General features: G+C 49.9%; 1 protein-coding gene across 4 annotated transcripts in view; it reads right to left on the bottom strand.

Annotated features, from left to right (window-relative positions):
• Positions 1-21,259, bottom strand: part of CACNA1H (calcium voltage-gated channel subunit alpha1 H) — a 257,889-nt gene extending 236,630 nt beyond the window's left edge. For 3 of the 4 annotated variants that reach the window (XM_042798778.1, XM_042798776.1, XM_042798779.1), the window contains exons 1-2: positions 21,161-21,259; positions 19,981-20,267 (exon numbers count right to left, since the gene is read on the bottom strand). In XM_042798778.1, the coding sequence (XP_042654712.1) occupies positions 19,981-20,267; positions 21,161-21,190 (317 nt within the window). In that variant the 5' untranslated portion in view covers positions 21,191-21,259. Of the gene's footprint in view, positions 1-19,980; positions 20,268-20,594; positions 20,954-21,160 lie in introns of those variants that run through there. The other variant, XM_042798777.1, reaches the window with a different exon arrangement.
• Positions 21,260-21,469: the final 210 nt, after the last annotated feature.

Here is a 21,469-nt window from a genome sequence, read left to right as displayed (position 1 = left end):
TGGATGAATGTGAAGGGCTCTGAATTCACGGGGTAGCCGCGTCTCACGTCTTGCTGCCCTGACACCAGCAGGAGCCAAACCCAAACCACGCATGGAAACGCGCTCCTAAACCTGGAATCGGTTTCAGCACAGCTCTAAACATCCAAAGCTGTAAAAAGGATAAAGGCAGAGAGATGTGTCTTATTCCTTGGCAAAAGTAAAGGGAAGAAAAACTTCTAAACTTCTCTTTTGTTGAAAAGATAAAAATAAATGCACCAAGAGATGTTCGTGAAAAGATTTGCAGCAAAAGGGGAGAAAAAGGCCTTTTCTGCACCCAGATAAAATATTTAAATAGTTCCCCTTGGGGAGAAGAGCCGTGATGGGTGCAGAAGGAGGGCAGGGCAATGGCACGCACCCAGGGGTGCTTCATGGGAGTGGGCACTGCCAGGACCCCCCTCTGCCAAGCAAATATCTCCCTCTTCCTAAAGCCCCCAGCTCCTGGGTGTGTGATTAACTCACGTCGGGCTGGAGACAACAAAACTCTTCCCAGAGAGAGCGTGCGGCCGCAGGAAAGCCTTCCCAGAGCTGGGCTGATGGCATCTTGGCAAGCAGAGCCCCGGGGAAGAAGCACATCCCGCTGGCAGCCCGCCATCCATCCCTCCCTCCTATTAACACGTCGGCCCTTTGCTATTCGGAAAGCAAAAAGCCAGAGATTTGTTTTTACAACACAGGGTTAGCTTTTCACGGAGGAATAAAAAGAAAAAGTGTCCGCAAAACAACCTACGCATGTAAAATCACGATTTATATCCCCCCTGAGCAGCGTGGTGTCAGGGACCAGGTGCTCTGTGAGAGACCGAAATGTGTGTGGGACCCTGGAGCAGGGAGGACAACATCATCCCCGGGGAGGGACAGTGCCTAAGCTGGGGAACCAGCCCTGAGAGAAGTGCTCACAGGTGGTGGAAGAAGCCCCAGTTGAGGTGCGGTTGGTAGCACCGAGCCCCTGCTCCTCCTGCTTTCCGTGACCCCTGGCCGCGTCCCTCGGGGACAGCCAAAGCACAGCCATGGTTTTGGGGGGACAGTGCCTCCTCCCCACACAGCGCTCGCTCCACGGGCAGGCTGTCCTGCATCTCATCATCCCCCCGAGGGGCCCATCCCCATGACAGCTCACCCAGTGAAGCCCAGACAAACACCGTATTCCAGGCAGGATTTATTGCTGATCCCACAAGGCTCGGATCTGCCGCTAATTCTGGTTTAAATCCCGTGACGGGCAAAGCACGAGCTCCTGCCTGCACCCTCCCTGGCTCTTGCCCTTGCCAACCCGAGCGCTGCTGAGGAATGGGGGCGGAGGATGGATTTGGGATCTGGGGAATCGCAGCCAGACCTACTACAGTGGGAAAAGGGACACGTGCCTCCAGGCTCCCCCTAATCTCACCCACTTGTTTACCCCTGTGACCTTTCAGACTGTTCACCCTTTTACACGTCCCTCACATCTCAGGCTGCTCGTGTGCCTGGCAGCAAAAGCATCAGCACTGTGGATATTCAGCTCATCACCATCACAAGGACACCCAGAAACACACTCTGTGAAAATGCCATTACAGCCGTAGAGCCTCAGAAGAGGAATGCTCGAGGCCCATGAAGGCACGAGCCATCCCTTGCAATGATGAAAGGCAGTTTGTCCCACTCCAAGCAACAGATTTTTAATCCTTATCGCTATGTTTCATCTTTGGTTCACACAGCGGAAGGCTGTGGGGGGAGAGAAGGGCCTGAATACAAACCGAACTTTCGCAAAACAAGGAGGTTGAGATCATAAAAATCGTATCACAATTATCACAAGCAACCTCAGGGGAGCACCCTAAAAACGTTCACCTTAAGCGAGTCCTGCATCGACGTGCAGGAAGGGAGAAGTGGGGGCTCAGCATGAATTGCTGTCCCAGCTAAGAGGAATGTGGGAGTCACGCCACGGGATGAGGGCACATCTCCTTCTCCTCTGTATAACCCCCAGCAACACAACCAGGGGGGTTACTTCCTTCAAGAGCATAAGCCTTGCCCACCCTGGCACCCAAACTTGCACCCTTGGTCCACGCTGTGGTGACACTTCACTCTCCTCACCAGCTCTGCTTTTCCCAGGCTGGAGTCAGAAGGTGTAAGGCCCGTTCCCATCCCGATATTCATTTTTTGCCAGTAAGCATCTATCTGGCCGCTCCCCTCTGCCGCCTGCAACCCAGGGCACCGCGGTGCGATTACATGATGTCTAACAGCAAGCATTTCCTTCCCTCGCAGAGCTCCTAAAATTACCAATTTCATGATTGATTTTTTCTCTCTGCTCGTTTCTGCCTGTAACTCTCATGCCCCCCATGCTTCCCTGCTCCCTGGTGAGAGGGTGCATCGCAGCAGGGGTGCTCAGAGGTTCAAAGAGCTGCCTGGAGCCCTGTGATGGGACACATGTTGCTAGTTGTGTGCATCCCGGTGCAGGAGTCATCTCCTTCCAAGTTCAGCAGAGACATTCCAGTGCCGTGTGGGCATGGGGGTGGCACCTGCAGAGCCAGTGCAGGATCCTTGTCGGATCAGTAACTGCAGGCTTTGGGGTCTGAAGGTACCTGATGCTGCATTTCTCAGCCCACCATTCACAGCACCATGCCCTGGAAACACGGCCAGCCCAACACCAAAGTACAGCCCCTTCCAAAATGTTCTTCATGGTCCTTACAGCCAAGATGTTCCTCCAAACCACCGGTCTTATGGAAAACTCGTTTCCACACAGGACACATTTTAGCTCAAGGGGAAAGGATGAGTCCTATAAGAAGCTCCTAAGCTGCCATGCAGTTACTGGGTTCAGTATTTATTCTCTAGGCCTGATCCCCAAGGGCCTGAGAGATATTTTACGCTCCTTTAGCAATAGATTGATGAATTTCCATGGCTATATTTCTACTTACATGACAGTCCTTCCATTCTGGCACCTGCATATAAAAGGCACTGCTACACATCAGTGATGCTCTGCCCATCCAGTCCCCTCACCAGAAGTGCAAGGTTTCACCGTACTTTTATTTACGTACTCTACATTTATTTCCTTGCTCACCACTTTGCATCGACCTCTTCAAACACCAGACAAGGCCAGTAACGAGCACTGAGCTGGAGCACCACAGCCTTATGGCACAGCCCGGTGCTCTACCAGGACCCCAGGATGCCAAACCCATGTGCTTCACTTTTCATAGCCTGTCTGGTCTTTGAATGGGATCTGAAAAACTAGAGTCACGTTAATTTCAACATCAGATATTCATTTTTTGCCAATAAGCACCTATCTGGCCAGCAGGGAACAGGCCTGATCAATCCCGTGCTGATTTCTCACGTCAGGTTAGTTTTTATTTAATGATACGGCTCTCTGAAGTCATATATCTCTGGCAGCCTCAGCTGAAGGAAGCATAGCCTGATGTTTATAGTAACAAATCTAATAATCAAATACAGTCTGGTAAATGACAAACTGTTTATTTTCCCTCACATGAGGAATTCTTATAAAACTGCTGAAACATTCCATTTAAAAGTCATTTACATGGCGATGTGCTGGGTATTGTCATAAATCAGGAAAAGCAGTCTCATGAATAATTTCAGAGACTAAAAATAATCCCAAACAGCAATCTTCTCTTCTCGCTTGAACTAAGGAACATACAAGTATATGTATATATGTATATATATATATTTTTTTTTTTGATTAAGACAAAATGAGACCCCAGTTGATGGGAATGCTGAGACACCAGCTGAGCAGCACATGCCAAGGGCTGGATGGATGCCTTCAGCTCCACAGCCTGGTGGGATCACAGCACACTCTGGACTACTAAAAATTTCCTTCCTTTGGGACACCCAAGTGTGGGAGCCCAGCCAAGCCTTTAGGGGACACACACACAGGAGAACATATATAACACCCTAATCTATGTCCATATCTTCAGGATCTGTTCCACCAAAAGAATGCAACTGGGTCAGCCCAAAGGTTTATCCACCTCCTGTCCTTGGCAGTGCAAATACAGCGAGAAAAAGAACATAAAACCAAGGGAAAGTAAAGCGATAACATCCCCTGTGTTCAGCATCCAGAGGGATCTCTTGATCCAAAGGTCAATAAAATAAATAAAACAGAATCAAAGTTCCTGACTTTACAAAAGAAGCATCAGATTACTGCTATAAATTGTTAAATATCATTCTACCAAGCAATGGCTCCAGAGGCTCCAATAGAGCTCCTGACCACGCTGCAACCCCACTGATGTCCAACAATATCTCAAGGGGAGGTTCTGCTTCAAATTATGCTCATGATGATTATAGCTATTCATGTTAAAGCAGGTCCTTCCCATAAAAAGTGGTGTAAAAGTAAGATTATGAGATCAGAATTGGGTTCTCATAAATTTACTTCTAAATCTGGAAGTCCCTTTTGCATCATGCCTGAAGCCTTCAGCTGGAGGACAACTGAACTCTCAAAACATTTCACTTGAAATAATTCATACACTTCCAGGAAAAAAAAAAAAAAAAAAAGGGAGGGGGGGGGAAATGCATTCCTTTCCCACCCTGCTTTAGTTTGAAATATGTCAACAGGGAAAGCCAGCTGAAATCCCACACTTTCCCCCTATGGGCAGTGAGGTCATCGGTGGGCGTCTGCCCATGTCAGACTTCAAATCCCCTTTTGCTCCCTACACGTCATCTGCGGCTGCGACGCTCCCCGCGAGCTGGAGCACCCTGTTTGCAGCAAAGGTTTGACATCTAGTGGACAGACGGCTCCTGAGAAGCTGTGCCTGCATCCAGGGGACATCGGGGCACAGTCACCCTTCCAGCAGGACCAGACTCAAGGAGCGGGGCTTCACCAGTCACCCATGCAAAAAAAAAAAAAAACGTGGCAACCAAGGGGGTTCCTCCAGCCAAAAGAGGCCAAGCAGCACCAGGATTTGAAAGATCAGGAGATACAAGATCAAGGTGGGTGATGCTTGGACACCAAGCAAACACAAGAGCCATAAACCTTTATTTTTGAAGCGCTGTGAGCAAGCCACTGTCTCCCATGTGCCCAAGAAGCATTGCTAGGAAACTGGGGCACCCAAGGTGCTGTGTAGTCCTGTCAGACCTAAAGGTTTTGGGTCCAAAAGTGGCAGCTCAGGAGAGTTACCCATTATGAGCCCTTCCAAAGGCTGGTAGGAGCTTCTGGGTCTGTCCTGGGAGCTGCAGCGTGACCTGGGCCACCAGCTTGTGAACTTGGATAAACCAAAGCACTCACACCCCCCAGAAAGGCAAACCAAACCCTGCCCACAGCCAGATGACTTTATTAGTTAATTTAGTCAATACTGCTCAGACACAGCATTATCCTCCTGAACTCCCCACAGCCCTTTGCAAACAACATCTTGAAATAAATTGATCAATCATACTTTTATCAAATAGGCACAGGATATAAAGCCAAGCATTAAGGGCCATCCCAGATACCTGGATAAATGAGGAGCTTTGATCAGGTCCAAGTAAGTGTGATTCATTTCAGAAGAGGCTGAGATCTGCACAGCTGCCTAGAGATTCAGCGTGCCCACCTCCCATTAAAATTTATGGGCTGGAGAGGACAAGAACTTCCATGGGAAGGCCAATTTTTGCTCAAACTTTCTTTCCAATTTACAGACTAAAGCAGCTCAGGATGGAAGCTCGGATGGGTTCTGAATGAGAATCTGAAGCTTTTGGAAGGCTCTCAGCTCTCCAGAAAGGGCAGCACATCACTGCAAAGCAACACCACGGGATGCAACAGCAGTACAGAGCCCGATAGATCTTGTTCTCCTTGGCAGTCCTATTAAACACAACAGGACTGCGTGCCTTTTTAAGGATGCTGGTCCAGGCGTTATAAGGCAGAGAGCATCCCGTAGATGTCTGGTCCCCTCGCCACGGCAGGCAAAATACCGGTTGTTTGGTAATGGAATGCACCAAGAGCCATTTGAAGTTGCAGAAAACCTGGACGGCATCCAACGTGAGATTGGATCAGGACATACTGCCGGGGCCAAACGCATTCCTTGACGCACTAACATCTTTGAGGGAGGACGCGTCTCCTTGTTTCATGGTCTGGTGATGGGGAGCCCAGCGTGACCCCAGCCTCCGGCTTGGGCACGTCATGCAAACAAGGAGCGATTGCTGTGGAACGAGAGCTCCACGAGCTCTGCAGCAGGGAAAAAAATCCAAGCCTCGCTTCTCAGGACTTGCTCACCCCTGCCTGCTCCCGAACATACCGCTCTGTCAGCCCGTCGCTCTGTTTTGCTGATACCTTATCCTGTTTTGCACGATGTGCTCTTCTGCATCGTGACATTGCCTTGCCTGCCAAGGACACGCACGGGCAAAGGGAGGACTCGGCGATAAGGGAGTTTCAAAGGGCTCTCGGAAGGAGCTAAGAGGAGGCGAAGTGAGTGCCGCAGGCCAGGCAGGGAAGATGCACAACTGTGTGTGCAGAACAACAGGCTCGGTTAAGTCTACAGACATCATAAGACAATCTAATGTGGAACTGTGTTGTCTGGGGAATGCTTCAGAGGAACCCCAGCATCCAACTGTAGAGTCCCATATGTTTTGATAAGAGACTGTTAAAGGCACACTTCTCTAAACACAAGTCACATTTTGTATAGATATGGGCTGTAAATGTTACGTTAAAGTACCTCAATTGCCTTGAAGCCGATTCATGCTCTGCAACTGCCAAAAGGAGGAGGAAAAAAAAAAGAAAAAAAAAAAAAAAAGTAAGCCCGGGATATTTCAGCTTGCTATCTGAAGTTATTTATAATAAACTCTGACTGAACTGAACACAACGGGCCAAAAGAGCAGAGGAAGCAGCGATGAAGGGTGGTAAAGCTCACACTGTAATTCATCACCGCTGCCGCAAAGCCGGTGTTCAAACAAGGCAACGGGTCTGGCTTCCATCAGGCAAAGCCAGGAAACGCAGGGTTAAGGCCAGCTTGAACTTGGTCCTTAAGTGACCCCCTGACATTACTCTCTCCAGGACTCCAGCAGCACCACTGCCTCAAGGAGATGACTGGTGGAGCCCTTGGCTCTTCCCCGAGCAGAGGTTGCAGGACTCGGGGATCCCCTTCATGGCCCCTCCTTTCCTCACAGTGATGGAGCACTGGGACACAGGTGTGCTGGTTTTGGCTGGGGCAGGGTTAATTTTCTTCATAGTAGCTACTATGGGGCCAGGGTTTGGATTTGTGCTGGAAGCAGGTTTGATAATAGAGATGTTTTCATCATTGCTGGGCAGAATTAGACAGAGCCAAGGCCTTTTCTGCTGCTCACCCCACCAGCGAGTGGCTGGGGGGGGACAAGGAGTTGGGGAGGGGGGGACACAGCTGACCCCAACTGACCCCAGGGACACCCCAGACCAGATGGTGACATGCTCAGCATACAGATCTGGGGGGAGAGGGCAGGGGGGGACGTTCGGAGCGATGGCGTTTGTCTCCCCAAGTCACCGTTACGTGTGATGGAGCCCGGCTGTCCTGGGGATGGCTGAGCCCCTGCCTGCCCAGGGGAAGGGGGGAACGAATTCCTTGATTTGTTTTACCTATTAAGCCAGTTTTATCTCAATCCATGATTTTTCTCATGTTTACTCTTCTGATTCTCTCTCCTGTCCCACAGAGGGGAGAGAGCGGCTGGGGGGGCTGAGGTGTCGGCTGGGGTTAAACCACGACAACGAGTCAGACCGTACCTGGCTGGTGAGCAAACAGCTCCATCCCACCCAGCTGCACCTCCACCTCCAGCTCCTTGCTGCTACAAGCCAGTATTAGCACTGACATTAAACTGCAGGGCTGACTCAGACGTAGCCGAGGATATTTTATCCTACCGAATTTCTCTCCAACCCATGAAAGATCACAGGTTGCCAAGAAATGATGCCTCAGATGTAGATCCCCTTTCTTGTGATGAGCTGGTGGCTTAAATCCATCCTTCAACTAATACTGCTGCTGACATTGACCCATCCTGGAGAGCAGAGATGTGCTTTCAAACACAGCATTTAGAGCTAAACTGACAGCTTATCAGGACAAAGCGATACGGAGCAGGCAGGGGATTGATTTTGCCTAACTGATCCCTCCGGTCTCGCTTAAGGGCAAACTCCAGAGCCCTTACCAAAATGAACAGTCCCACTGGCTCTCAAAGGGACCACGGGGATGCACAAGCGCAATAGGAAACAACCACCTTCCCGTGGTGAAAGCTCCATACCCATGGAGCCCACGTGCAAAAACCAGCCAGATAAGCGGCAACAGTAAAATACCAGATAAATTCACAGCAAGATGGGAGTGATAATGTCCATATAGCTCTCAAAGCTTTGCACCATTTGGCTGAAGCTATTCCCTTCCCTTCATCCATAAGCTCTGCCTGTCCCTACTCAGGGTGACAGAGGTTCTCCTGGAGCATCCAAAGAGCGCCAACCACACGCACTGCATCTCCGGTACCCGTTTCTTTGATGAAGTTCGGCTCTGCTCATGTGGATACCAGCTATTTTGAAGGTGCTTCACAGGAGGAATTGCAGGTGCCCAAAGTGCAGCCTCTCCCCCACCTCCGCCGCTCGTTGTCTGCACGACCCCTTGAGTCACCTCCTTGCTCCTCGGCGCGGTTCCCTCTCGCTTTCTGCAAGAAGCCAGCTCGCTCTCTTTGAAGCAGTCTCAGCCCCAGATTGCGTCTTTCTTTGAGCTCCGCAGCACTCGTGGCAGCTCTAGGCTCAGCCTAAGTGCTGCCCTGATGCAAATGCTAATAATGCAAATGGGCTCCATAATTGATTGCCCCGTGCACATGAGAAGCAGCTTTGCGAGCTCCATCCCTTGACAAATACGAGCGGGAAAGCCTGGTAGATACTTGTCAGAAATTCAGCAGAGCTACAAAGAAACCAGCCATGACTCAGCAGGGCCTGGGAAATTTCAATGAGACATGTTTTAGAAAAAAATAAAATAAAAAAAAAAATGTAAAACTAGAATAAATATAACCTTAAGAAGACCCTCCACTTTGCTATGGCTGAGCATTGACTTTTTCCAGTCATGGAAAACACTGCTCTAGCAATGGAGCAAGATTTCAGTTCATCACTAACAGGGACATCAAGCTGTAGGTTGGAGATAGAGCCATCAGAGTAGGACTCATAAGTGTGACAAACACCAAGATAGAGTGAGAAAAACAGGTTAGACTATGACAGGGGAGAAAAGCATCTGGCCAAGACCCCAACTGTGAAATCTCTCACCCTGGCCTCAACAAGAGTTACCCCCAACTTCAGCACATCCAGAGCTCTCCTTTTAAATACCAAGTTATCAGCTCAAGAGCAGGTTCTTAGTTAATAGTGAAAATGAAAAAATATCTTTGAAGCCTATATGGAATGTAGCATTTTTTCTGTCCAGAGCAGGTAAGCTCCAGGTCATACTGCCTCTAAAATAAGCACTCCATAAGTGAACATTTTACTGATCCTCATCAGAGAAGCAGAGGACAACAACATGCAGAAATCAAACCAACTTTTGCCTGGCAGAGTCATGCCCTCGGAAGCTGGCTGCAAAATGTGCTAGAACTTACCCTGCACTTGCTTTATGCCTTGATAAGATATTTAAGAGACTGTGGTGGTCAATTGAGTCCTTCATGAGCCTCTCCATGTAAAAGACACAGGATTCAGTGTCAAGTGAATTTTTACTGTTGCCTTATAAACCTCTGCAAGGTCAAGGTTTGCACTGGAGCGGCAGGGAGACCTGTGCCAGCAGCTGTGACTGTAATAAAAGTGTTTACGGCACTGGCGTATGCTTGAAATTGCAGAAAAAATATTCAGGATGACCAATAAAGGGAAAACACAACAACCACATCTGAAACAGAATGCCCTTCTGACTCTTGCTCTTCCATTACCAGTGGTGATAGAGATAAAATTAAAGTCTTTAGCGGAAAGTAAGGTGAAGGAAATCCCAGTGTATTTACAGACGTGGCATTTACCAGTGCTCTTGGGAACAGATCCAAATCTCTTTCCTTGGGAGTCTATTTGGTAGGACAGCAACCTTCCTAGGGTTTGCTTCCCATCACTGGCATCTCTCCCACCCATCTGCCCATGCCCAGAAACCCAAGTATGTTAAATAATGGCCTAGAAAAAAAATACTCATGAGAAATAGGTGACTTTTTTTTTTTTTTTTCCTCAAGAATTGCTCTGTACGGTTCAATCCTCCAGGCTATGAAATTCAATAAGCCATAATGTTCCAATTGCTACAAGCCGCCTAGTCCCCACCATGCCAAAGTAGCTCATTTAACAACAAAATTATAGTGTACATTATACCATTACAGGCTCCGCACAAACACACTTACAAAAGGGCCTGGTAATAAGAAGTTGAGGATATAACAATGTGTTTAGGGCTAAATCCTGCTCCCGGACCCATCAGCTTTGCTGGCATTGAAGTTACCTGACCTGGAACACATGACTGAAGAATAGGGCCTCGGTTTCTTTTTCAAACCTAAACTGATGATTCCCTACACCCCTCCACAGTTGGAAACCCAAAGGCAATGGCAAAGATCTCATGGATTCATTATTTCACCTCAATACTTCAATCAGCACCTCCAAGTCCGACAGAATCCTTATGGGTAAACCCAAACAAGGAATAAACTTGCTCACTATCAGCCTCCACGGGAAAGGTCTCCACTCCTCTGCAAAGTAAATTCCATTCTGCTAGAAACAACAGCATGGGCACACACGACTATATATGAAAACATACATGTATTAAGTATGTACACACAAATATTGCATTTCTGTGTTCCTCTGCTTTCCCATCGGCTATGCCCGAAACCTAAGCCCAAAGAATTTTTATTTGTGGTACCAAAACCCAGAGTTTGCTTTGTCTCCCAGTGAGTTCTTCGTCCTTTCCTCTCTCTGTCATCCCCGATGAAGGAGGTGTCAGTTCACGCTTTCTCTCCTTAACCACGTCAAGAAGCAGCCTGGGCTGCAGCTCCTCCGAGACAGGAACGGCTCTCTATGCAAATACCTGCGTACCCATCGCGAATCTCAGAGGGTTTATTTGAACAACAGGGAAATCAAATCAGACGTGTGGGCGGAGAGGAGAGTGATGGGGATTGAAGAGTTTGGGTACGCCAAGCGTCGTGAGGGTCCCGGGGGATGCTCCCCCCAAAACGTCCCCGTTTGTATCGTTCACCCAACATCCCAGCTAACGTGACTCTCCAGCCTTCCGGAACATGACAGATGTCCCAAACACCCCTTCCCATAACTTGTGATTTACTTTCAGCAGCAAGACCTACCAGAATATTAGATATTTGGACAAAACCTCTTCCTACTTTGCACCACAAGGATGGAGGAAGGGGGCCAGGAGCAGTCACACAGCTTGAATTCCCCCTCCGAAGGATCCGCAATCACAAATAGATGTACACACATACACAGTCATCTTATTTCTCCGGATGGCTTTCAGAGGCACTGCTTTTGAGCAAAATTGCAAGATACTAGTAGCATTGTGGAAGCACACAATTTCCATCTGTCAGTTGAAACGGGCAAAATTAGATCTCAAGGCTGCGCATTTAATCCATTGCCAAACTAGTCTGCCTGGTACAGTGCTCAGAACAGATTTTTATTAAGGGAAAGAAAGAGGAAAATTGTCTTTTCCAGCTGCATCTTGTCAGAGCTCCCGTCCTCCGCCCCCAGCCCGGCCGGCCAGCTCCGGAGTGACCGCTCTGATGTTTCCCTGCGGCGGGAGGCTGGGAATAGCCCTGGAAGCCCTGTGCAGAGCTCATCAGCCCCTAATTCACTTCCAATTTGTCTCTATGCAGGCTGATGACTCCTAATTGCTGGTTCAGAAACACAGTGCATACCCTGATGATTTTAAGTTGGTCCAAGTTATCTTAGAATTAACTATTAGGGGAGATCACATAATAACTCTCTTCCTATCCCAGGCAGCTAAATATTCAGTTAAAAGTTTATCTTCCTTAAAATCACACGGCTGCTTCGGCGGCTGGATTAACGGATTGGACACAAATGCCAGATGCTACCTTAAGAATGAAGAGCAAAATCTGAGGTCAAGTTCTCTTTAAACACCTGTGTAAATAGAGGTAATGTATTTCTTGCATGAGTTTTAACACTGGTGGCAAAGGCTGCTGCTGCACAGGTCAGATGCCCAACCAGGCTGAACTCCCAGTGTGATGTGCAATAAAAGACACCCGTGTGTCTCCGGGTGCGCTCTTCACGGAGCCAAGGCTGTACCTCTGGGATTCCTCCTGATTTACACCACCATAAGGTAATGGCAGACCACAAGCTACGTGCGTAATCCAGGGGAAAACTAATTGGAGCCCTCTAAGTAGGCAGCTCGATGCTTCTTGTCTGCAGAAGCAATTCAAAAACAAACAAAAAAAAAACCAACAACACACAAACACACAGGGAAAAACATGATTCAGAGTTCATTCACTGTAAACTAATGTGGTCTGGGTTGCTCTAATGGAGTTACTCCAAACATGTCATTTAAATAGAGCACGGCAGATAAATCTGAGGTTTTGCTCCCAAATAAACCCGGGTGGATTCTGCCGACTGGCCCCATGGGAGCTGGCCTGAGCCCCAGAGCAACGAGTAACAAAAGCCAAGGAAAAGGCAGAAAATCCATTAGAATAAATCTAAAAATACCTTTATATTTAAAAAAACCCTCACTAAAATACAGCAAAGCATCATAGAGACAGCTGTATGATAATTCAGAAAATATCTACATCCAACTTGGGGTTACACTGTATAAAATTCATCTGTAACATAAAGATTAGCTATAGGCTCTGATCTTCTGCTCCCGTTAATCAGCACAGTTCAACTCATGTGATATGTTGGTTTACATTTCTAAGGGATTTGCCATCTAGATATACTGGAAAACAATACATATGGACTCGATACATAAGCCAAACTTGTAAACAAACTGCAAATTGAAACTGCATTTATTGGTTCCTACCAGATTTGAGAGGTGAGAAATCTGAAAGCAATTGGAAAAGCTTTACAAAGTGGAGTCTGGGATACACCCTGTAAATGCCTTGAAAAGTAGCAAATTAATTGCTCTAAAGGGTTACAAATTGTAGTCTGTAAATAACAAGTACATCGTAGAAATAAAGATTATATCTTTAGTAAAATCTGATGCAACAAGTTAGCACCTCTCAGATTCTTATTGGAGGGGAATATCCAGTACTGAACAATTAAAAAAAAAAAAAAATAGTAGAAAAGGAGAAGCACACACAAAGGCATTCTAAAATAATTTTAATCACTATTTTCAGTGAAATTATACATATAGTAAATTTGGATATGTGGATGCAGCGGGAGTTAACTTTCGAATCCATTGGCTTTTGTAGCAATAAAAGCACTAACTAGGTTAAAGGGTGAAGAAGAAGAACAAGGTAGACAAAATTTTTCTAAGTGCGTTTGCAAATTAAACCTCGTCAGAGATACCTGCTGCAATCCAGACTTGAGACAATACTGAGATAAATCTCCAAAAACTCTGATGAGCTGCACACTCAGCTTGGAACTCAAACACAGCCGGGGACAGAAGAACGGAGCATCGGGGGCTGCGGCTCCACGGGAGAGGCAGCGAGGCCGATCAGAGGGCTGAGGAGGGGTTAAATACGATTCTACTTACTGAATATTATATTTAAGTCAAAGATCTCATTTTATTTTTACTACTTATACTTTTGATTTACTTTGTACACTTTGCTCAGATTGACTCTTTTTTTTTTTTTTTTTTTTTTTTTGTTATGAGCGAACTTCATTTTCATCAGACAATTTCACATTTCCCTTCTTGAGCACCAGCATCGTACCTTTTTTGACGGTTTCCCTACACTCACACTTCTAAATGCATACAGGTATCAGCACGCACCATCAATCCTTGCTGCAAAGAGCTATGACAGAACTTCATCCGTTTCAAAAGTATTTTTGCAATAAGGTTTCTAACCCCTTTTTTTTTTGGTCGCAAAAGTAATTTTGAAAAGAGGAGCCAAGCTTGCAGAGAGCTTAACACCTTGCTCTGAGCAACCAGCCACCCCGCTGCCCACGCGGCCGCTTACGCTGACGTTTTTCCTACATATCGCAGACTCCAGCAGCTCTGCCCGTAGAACAGGGATTTCCAACATTGATCCATGCTCCTGAGTTTGGCTAGAAGACGGGAATAAAAGGCATTTCACAGAGGTATAAAGCTGTGAGCATTGCTTAAGGAATTCAGCATGCAATACAGAGGTCAGAGATGAGGGGTTTTGGCGGTGCCAGGGATGCAGGGACCACGACAAGCCAACCGAGAGACAGCTGCTCTTGGTATGGGAGACAAAACTCAGGACTAAACTGTTGATTAGATGTATTGAGCCAACACAGAACGCTGAAATGAAAGGAGCTAAAACACATGTGGACAACATATTTTTAGACGAGTTACAATTTACAAGACTTCTCTTCCTTATGTTTCCTAATTGCTTGTCATTCAGCGGGAGATGCTGCTGGGTGCGCAGCACCTGCGCCTCTCACCAGATTCAGTGGGCGTCGAGGATGCTGAGCAGCTCCCAGGATGAGGCCAGAAATACATTTATTCGCTAACGGGTTTTTCCACAGCACGCTAAATATTTTAACTGCAATATTTATATTCAGAGATGACAAATTATGATTCGGTCAAACCCTCCCATCGCACTTGTCAGGCTACAGCCTCAATAAGAACAGATTAAAAGCAAAGGCTTTCTGATAAAGCTCCTCAAATCCGCTACGTGCTTGTTATAGAGCAATCAAGGGAAGTTTGTCAAATCGATGGGAGCCCAGATCCGGTCACTTACACCCGCACCTCCGTGTGCTTCAGTATGACCCCCCCAAATCACAAATGGCAACGCTCCCACAGGCGCAGGAGCCAGGACACATCAATTGTGCAATAAGGAATGGAGAGATCTGCAAGCCTCGTGTCAGAAAACAATTTATAACTCTGACGAGCAAACAGCTTAACCCAGTATAACAAACGGGGAGACAGAACGAAGGCTAGAGTGTTAGAAAATGCAGATACACCATTTTGCATAAAATACACTTTTGCACCATCCAAGCACACTTATAGACACCTATCCTGAGGGATGCTTTAAAATAACACAGAGGGTGTTATTGTGGACATTAGATCTGCCCCAAAGTGCTTGTAAGGGCAACCAGCAAGTGCCGTGAGGAGAAGCACTCCTGAAAAAAAGAAAAAAAAAAAAAACAAAACCAGATTTGATGCAAGCAGAGACTCTACCCCAGCAGGGAAACAGAGCCAAGTCCCACAGAAATCAGCTGGCACCGACAAGCTCTGTAGCCACTTGAGAAAATAAATCAGGGGAGGGTTTTTTCTGACTAAGGCACTCAGAATTCAACCTATAATGAATCACTGCATGTTTTTATGAATCACTAAATAACCAGCAAAAGTTGCTCGAGCCTTATCAAAGCCATGCTGCAAAGCTGACGCTCGGCACCGTGATGGAAAGCAGGTTTAATCGCCGCTGCGCCGCTACGTCCCAGGTTGCAGCCCGTTTCTCCAGCTAGTCGTACAGTAAAATCCCTCGCCGCAAACACAACGTACTGGCGACGGACAGAAAATCAGCATTCCTCCCAACTGCTCCACCTCCGGCACGTGGACGGCGCCGGCTGCCAACTGCCACCCCAGCCCATCGCCGTGTCACACGTGCACGGACCAACCAGGGCCAGCAGCCGCGTCCAAATCCCCCCACACCCCCCGCCCCGAGGTGCGGGGACGACTAGGGATTGACAAAAAGTGACTCAACACTTTGTCGATCGAAATGTTAGCAATAGCAAAATAATATATTAAAGAAAACCCCCGCCTGGAGACAGGCATAGCTCTGGGCTTCTGTAGAGCCGTTAATTAACGGCAGCACTTGGGGAGAGCCAGGGAAGGACCTCGCGGGATCGCGAAAACCAAAATCCTGTTCTATACCACCCAATGTGCACACCAAGTACACAATGTCCCACCCACAGCCCTCTATAAATAAACCCACGTAGGAGATCCAGGACTGAAGAAATAAGTAAATTTGCTTCCAATTATATATCTTTTTTTTTTTAAGAAGGCAAATTAAAAGTAAATCAGTAATAACAGAGGGAAAATACAATACAATTTGACAGTGAAAATTCAATTTCAACCATTGCCCGTATCACGAGAACAATATTTGAGATATTTATTTGCTCTAAACTGTCACGTACAAGTGACTTCCTGGTTGAAGCTGGGTTTGGAGGTAACCCTGGAGCTCCTGTGTTGGAGCCATCACTTTGGAAAGCTGAAGAATGACTTTACACGAAAAAACAGCTCGACAGAAGTCGACCGTGAAAATCAGACCCAGAGCCAGTCCAAACATTTCCTGCTCCTTTGATTAAACTTTAATGGACACAACTTTTTGATTATCACTCCCACACCTGAAACAATCAGTTCCATGCAGATCTTTTGCTTTCTGTTGTCTGAGAATTCAAAAGTTTGTTGGTTTTATTAATACAAACCCCTGAAAATTGAGGGGGGGGGGGGCGGGGGGAGGGGGAAGGGAGCAGGGCTGTGGAGCAGGATTTTTCCCAGGTTGTTCTTAACATTCCCAAAGGCAGCAGAGCTATTAAAAACACTAATGTGCATCTACTCCATCAGCCCACTCCCCCGTTTTTCCCCCCGATGCGCAGCCCGTCGGGCGGGCGGATGCGTGCCTCCGGCTAGGCAGGCTCCCGGCCCCGTAAGCTGATCCCCACCCCACCTGTCCCCCCGAGAACCAGGCAACAGCTTTTTTTAGCCATTTCTAAGCCTGGCAGTAACCCCCTCTGCTTAAGCCACAGAGGCAAACCACCCTTTTGGGCCAGCCGCGGGGGATTTCCACCTGCTCCAGGCCACAGGTCTGGGCTATCTCTGCTACCGACAAATATTCGGAGCGGCCGGACGGCTTTCATGGTCCAGGCGACCTCAGGGTTTGTTGGGAACCCCACGCAAGATGCACTTGACAGGACTCCTCAAACTGTGGTGGCATTTAGTTTTTGGGATGCTGATGCACGCCAGTCAGGGGTGCAAACCCCATGGCACAGCGGGGCGCAGGTCCCTGCCTCTGCCAGGAGCATCCCACGGGACCACCCCCCAAGAGCCAACAGGGATGGGACACCCTCACTTTTTGAGGCACGTTGGACAGACGGACAAATCTGTTCGCAGGGCGGGGACACGGGGGTGAAGTCTTTTTGAAGTCTTTCTGCTTGTCGGGGGGAGGGGGAGCATGAACAAGTTCTAGAGCTGAAACATCCTAGGGGATATGTAGGGAGGTGCACTCCCACACTGGGAAAAGCATGGTGAGCACGGGGAGAGGAGGGATGCAGGCATCACGGGGCACGGAGGGAGACCTTCTCCTCCACTCCCCTCCCAAATAAACCCCAAAGAGAGAAAAGGAAAACTCCCTGAGCAAGAAAAAGCACCACTGAGGGAAAGAAGCTGCTTTTCACAAAAGGTTAGTTAGTACTTCCCAGGTGGGCGAGCACCTCAGTGAAGCTCTTCAGACTCAGATTTTAGGAGACTTCACAGTCACATCCCTTCGTTCTGTAACCGAGGGAGGTTTTAAAGCTCATTATCACGGTTTATGGATCTATGCTTTTGAGTAGACAGGAAGAGTCATCAAAACTGCACAACCGGCCAGAAGCCACCTTTGTGTTGCCATCTTCTCTTTCAACTAACTCTGCCCCCGGGACAGGCGCCTGGGGAATCTCAGCCCTTATCTGGCGGATCTGCCCGCGCTCCTCCTCACGCTGTCTCCCCACCTTAGCTGCTTTCCAAGCGTCCCAGCTCCGCGGCGGTGGCACTCGTCCCCAAGCTGCCCGACCTTCGCTCCCGAGCACGACGCACAGCTCCTCGCTTCGAGGTTGCTCAACATAGCTTCGTGAAACAGCTTCAGAAATCATAACCGCCAGCAAGGAGAGTGCTCTCGCCAAGAAACTTAAGAGTCGACACCCGAAGGATTATTCCGATTATTCTCACTGCGACCCGTGGGGCTGCCGGCGACCAGGAGAAGGGGAAAAAAATCCCAGCAAGGAGCTCGTCCCTATTGCTGAGACACGTCTTGAGCTTTGTTCTGCTACAACTAAAACATACCGGCTCTGACAGCAATACTGCTACAACACAGGGCTTATGTGGTTTTATTACATTTTTTGCTTCGCTATTAACCAACCGTCACAATTTCCATCTAATATGATATCAGACGGAGAAAGTTTTGTAAAGGAACTTGCTCTCCTGTGAATTCTTAGCAGAGATGCTGAAAGGCAAAGTAAAAGCACAGCCTCACCCGACAGCGGCACGAGCACACCTGAACCCTCTTCTACACAAACCTCCCTTGCTCCTTGTGCCGACGCTGCTTTGTTTTCCTCCTGCTGCAGGTTGATTTGTCAGTGGTACAGGCTCCGGGGATGCCAAACCCAGAGTGCCATGTGGGAGAACGAGACACCCCCCACCACCACCCCCGAAGCTGAAGGAGAAGGCTTCTCCCTCCAGCATGCCCCCGAAGTTTTGAAACACAACAACCTGATTTAAGAGCTCTGTCTTGACTTGCTCTCAGCTGTAACGGGAACGCAGTGCTCTCCCCAAGCCCCTCCAGCACTAGGTATATTATTTTTGTTATGGAACGGTCATTTACATTTAATATTTATTTAACTAAAGCATCACTGTGGAGATCAACTACTTGTTTACTTCTCCCTTCCATCCACAGGCGTATAGGAGCTCTATTCCCCCCCTTGCAACGGTGTAAAGCAGAAATACCTCCCCAAAAGTAGATAGTTTGCATAAGCCTAGTTCAAACGAGAGGATACCCAAGGCCATAAAAATTGTGGGTTTTCCCTCCAAGTACTTCCCGTAATAACAGACCAAGGCAGCATTCTGGGGAGGATTGTGCAATTCCTCCTGACAACTACACTCAACTTGGTGTTGCTGCTGAGGAAAACAGTGATCTCAGATGCACATGGATTTCTTTGGTTAACTGAAGCAAGATCAATAATAACCATATTAATAAATAATGCTTTTAATAGCAGTGGCAGGATATAGGCAGCAAACTGCAGGCAGGTATCAGGGATAGGTAAAAGCATTAATTATCTACACAATGTCAATGCTTCTGAGCTGATGTGCAGAGCAAAGCTAAAAGCTCACTTTCTGAAGATTATCAAGACAGACTGACAACTCTCAGCTCGCATACAAGCATTTCGGGTAAAACGCAATTTTCTGGATGTCACAACTGAGAGGAACGCACTGCTCTTTTTCATTTAACATTAATAAACGGGTTAAAAGACGCAGGGGAGGGCAGATTTAAAGGTTTGACTGTCCTCTTCCTTCCCTGCAAGTTGCAAAAGAACAAAAGCAAAAGGGAGTTTTCGGGACCCGAGGTGAGCGAGGCATGTGTCTTCCCCAAACCAACTCCAACCCGCTCCATTTTTCTGCGACGAGAAAGCGCACATGCACTCCGAGCTCTCTTATATAAACAGCAAGAGGGTCAGCGCCTGTCTGAAATTCCCCACCGCGTCTAAAATAAATACAAGGTTGTCTTTAAACTTCGCTCTTTCCCACCCCACCTGGAGATTAAGTGAAGTTGAGGGGGTTTTCCCCTCTGAGGGTCTTGGGGGGGGGCTGCGGCTCAGCATCTCCACCGCCCCGGGGGTGCCAGGGTCAGGCACCTTGTCCTGCCGCCCCGTCCCTCCCACTCCCACTCCGGACGGTCGGATGATGCTGGTGGAGCCGAGGGGACCTCGGCGTGTGTGTCCCCCAGCCGAGGCCAGTGGGGTGCGCGCCCTGGGGAGGGGGGACACGCGCTCCCCGCTTGTCCCACTCCTGCAAAGCCCCACATCCCCCTCCCTGAGGTTGGGGATCGGGCCAGCACAGAGCAGAGGCGGGGGGGGGGGGGGGGGGGGGGGGGATACCCCAAAGGCTTTGTGGCATCCCCGTGAGCTGGAGGGAGCTGGGATGCTCCGGGCACGGGGAAGGCTCCCGGGGGGGGAAAGGGGGGGTATTCCCAATCGGCTGAGGGGGCGGGGTGCGGTGTCCCTCGGGGAAAGGATATGGGTTACAGACCAGCCTGAGGCACCAGCTGCGCGGGCGGGTGGTTTGCTTGAGGCAGAAGAAGGCGGTGGGTGCCAGCGCCGGGTAAGGCACCTGCTCCTCCTCCTCGGAGGCCAGGTCGGGCGGCGGGTCGCGGCAAGGGGAGCCGGGGCCGGAGCCGGTATCCTCCGGCGGCTGCTCGGCGGGGCGGCGGGGCGGCGCGGTGATGGGCACCCGCACCTCGCCTCCGCCGGCCGGGCGCGGCAGCGGCTCTCGGCTCTCGCCATCAGTCATGGTAGCGGCCAGGACCTGCGGGGCAAGGGCGGGGGGGGGGGGTGGGGGGGTGTGGGGGTGTGGGGGGGGGTGGTCAGGGGCAGCGGCCCCCCCGGCGGGGTGAGGGGGGGACCCCGGCGCGGCTCCCACCTGGCCCCGGTGCTCCAGCCACAACAAAGACGGGCGCTGGGGGTCGAGCCGCATCCCGGGCGCGGCCGCTCCCGCCCCCCGAGGAAGCTGGGTCTCCCCTCCCTTCTTCTTCACCACCCCCCCACAACACCCACCGGCTTTTTCTTTTTGATTTTCAGGGATGAAAAATTGATGGGGGAGGCGGGGGGTGGGGGGGGTAGGGGGGTGTCCTACCTTAGTTTGGCGGAGCGCGGTGTCCCCAGGAGCATAGCCGTGCCTTCCAGTTCACATGGGACCAGGCAGCAATCGGGGCGCTGGATCTTCCCCCCCCCCCCTACACACACACACACTCACAAACCCACCACCACCCCTAAGTCCGGGGGTTGGGGGGGGGGGGGGTTTGGGGGGGTTGGAATGGGGCTGGGCGTGCAGCGCCCGCCCGTGGGGATGGAGGATGGAGGAGGAGGATGGAGGAGGAGGAGGAGGAGGAGAAGGAGAGGTGGCGGCGGGGGCGGGGGCCCTTCCCGAGCCGAGCGGAGCCTCTCCCGACGGTAAATCCCAAGGAGCGAGCAGGCAGCTCCGCAGCCGCTTTTGCAAAGCTTCGCCCGTGCTTAACAGGAAACTTCGGATTTACCGGGGGAGGAGGGAGAGGAGAGGGGAGGAGAGAAGCGGAGGCGGAGGGGGGCTGGGAGCCCGGCGGGGCAGGGCGGGGGCGGGCAGCCGGGAGGAGCCGGGGCAGCCCCGGGGGGTCGGGGGGGGCCGCCTGTATAGCCCTCCCCCCCACACACACACATACACACCCGCCTTTGTTCAAGCTCCGGGCGATTCATGGCGAAGGGCAGGTCGCCCAGGCCCTCTCGGGGAGCCACGCTCACGAGTGGAAGGCGGCGGGGGGAAGAAGTTGGATCCACAGCAGCGGGGGGCAGGCGGAAAGGACTTTGCAAAGCCGGTGGAGGGGCTGGGGGGGGACACCGGGTTTGTCCCCCGCTCCCTGCTGCGGGCCCCCCCTCCGCCCGTGCACCCCCAAAGGGTGGGATGCGATCCCACCCCCCCGGAGCTCCGACCGGGGGCTGAGGGGGGCTGGAGGGCCCCGGGGGGGGCGGCTGCGT

Source organism: Tyto alba, unplaced genomic scaffold (genome assembly GCF_018691265.1).
Source record: "Tyto alba isolate M040663 unplaced genomic scaffold, T.alba_DEE_v4.0 Super-Scaffold_28, whole genome shotgun sequence".
Classification (NCBI taxonomy): domain Eukaryota; kingdom Metazoa; phylum Chordata; class Aves; order Strigiformes; family Tytonidae; genus Tyto; species Tyto alba.
The sequence above is the reverse complement of the archived record's forward strand: the minus strand, read 5'-3'. Positions and strand labels throughout refer to the sequence as shown.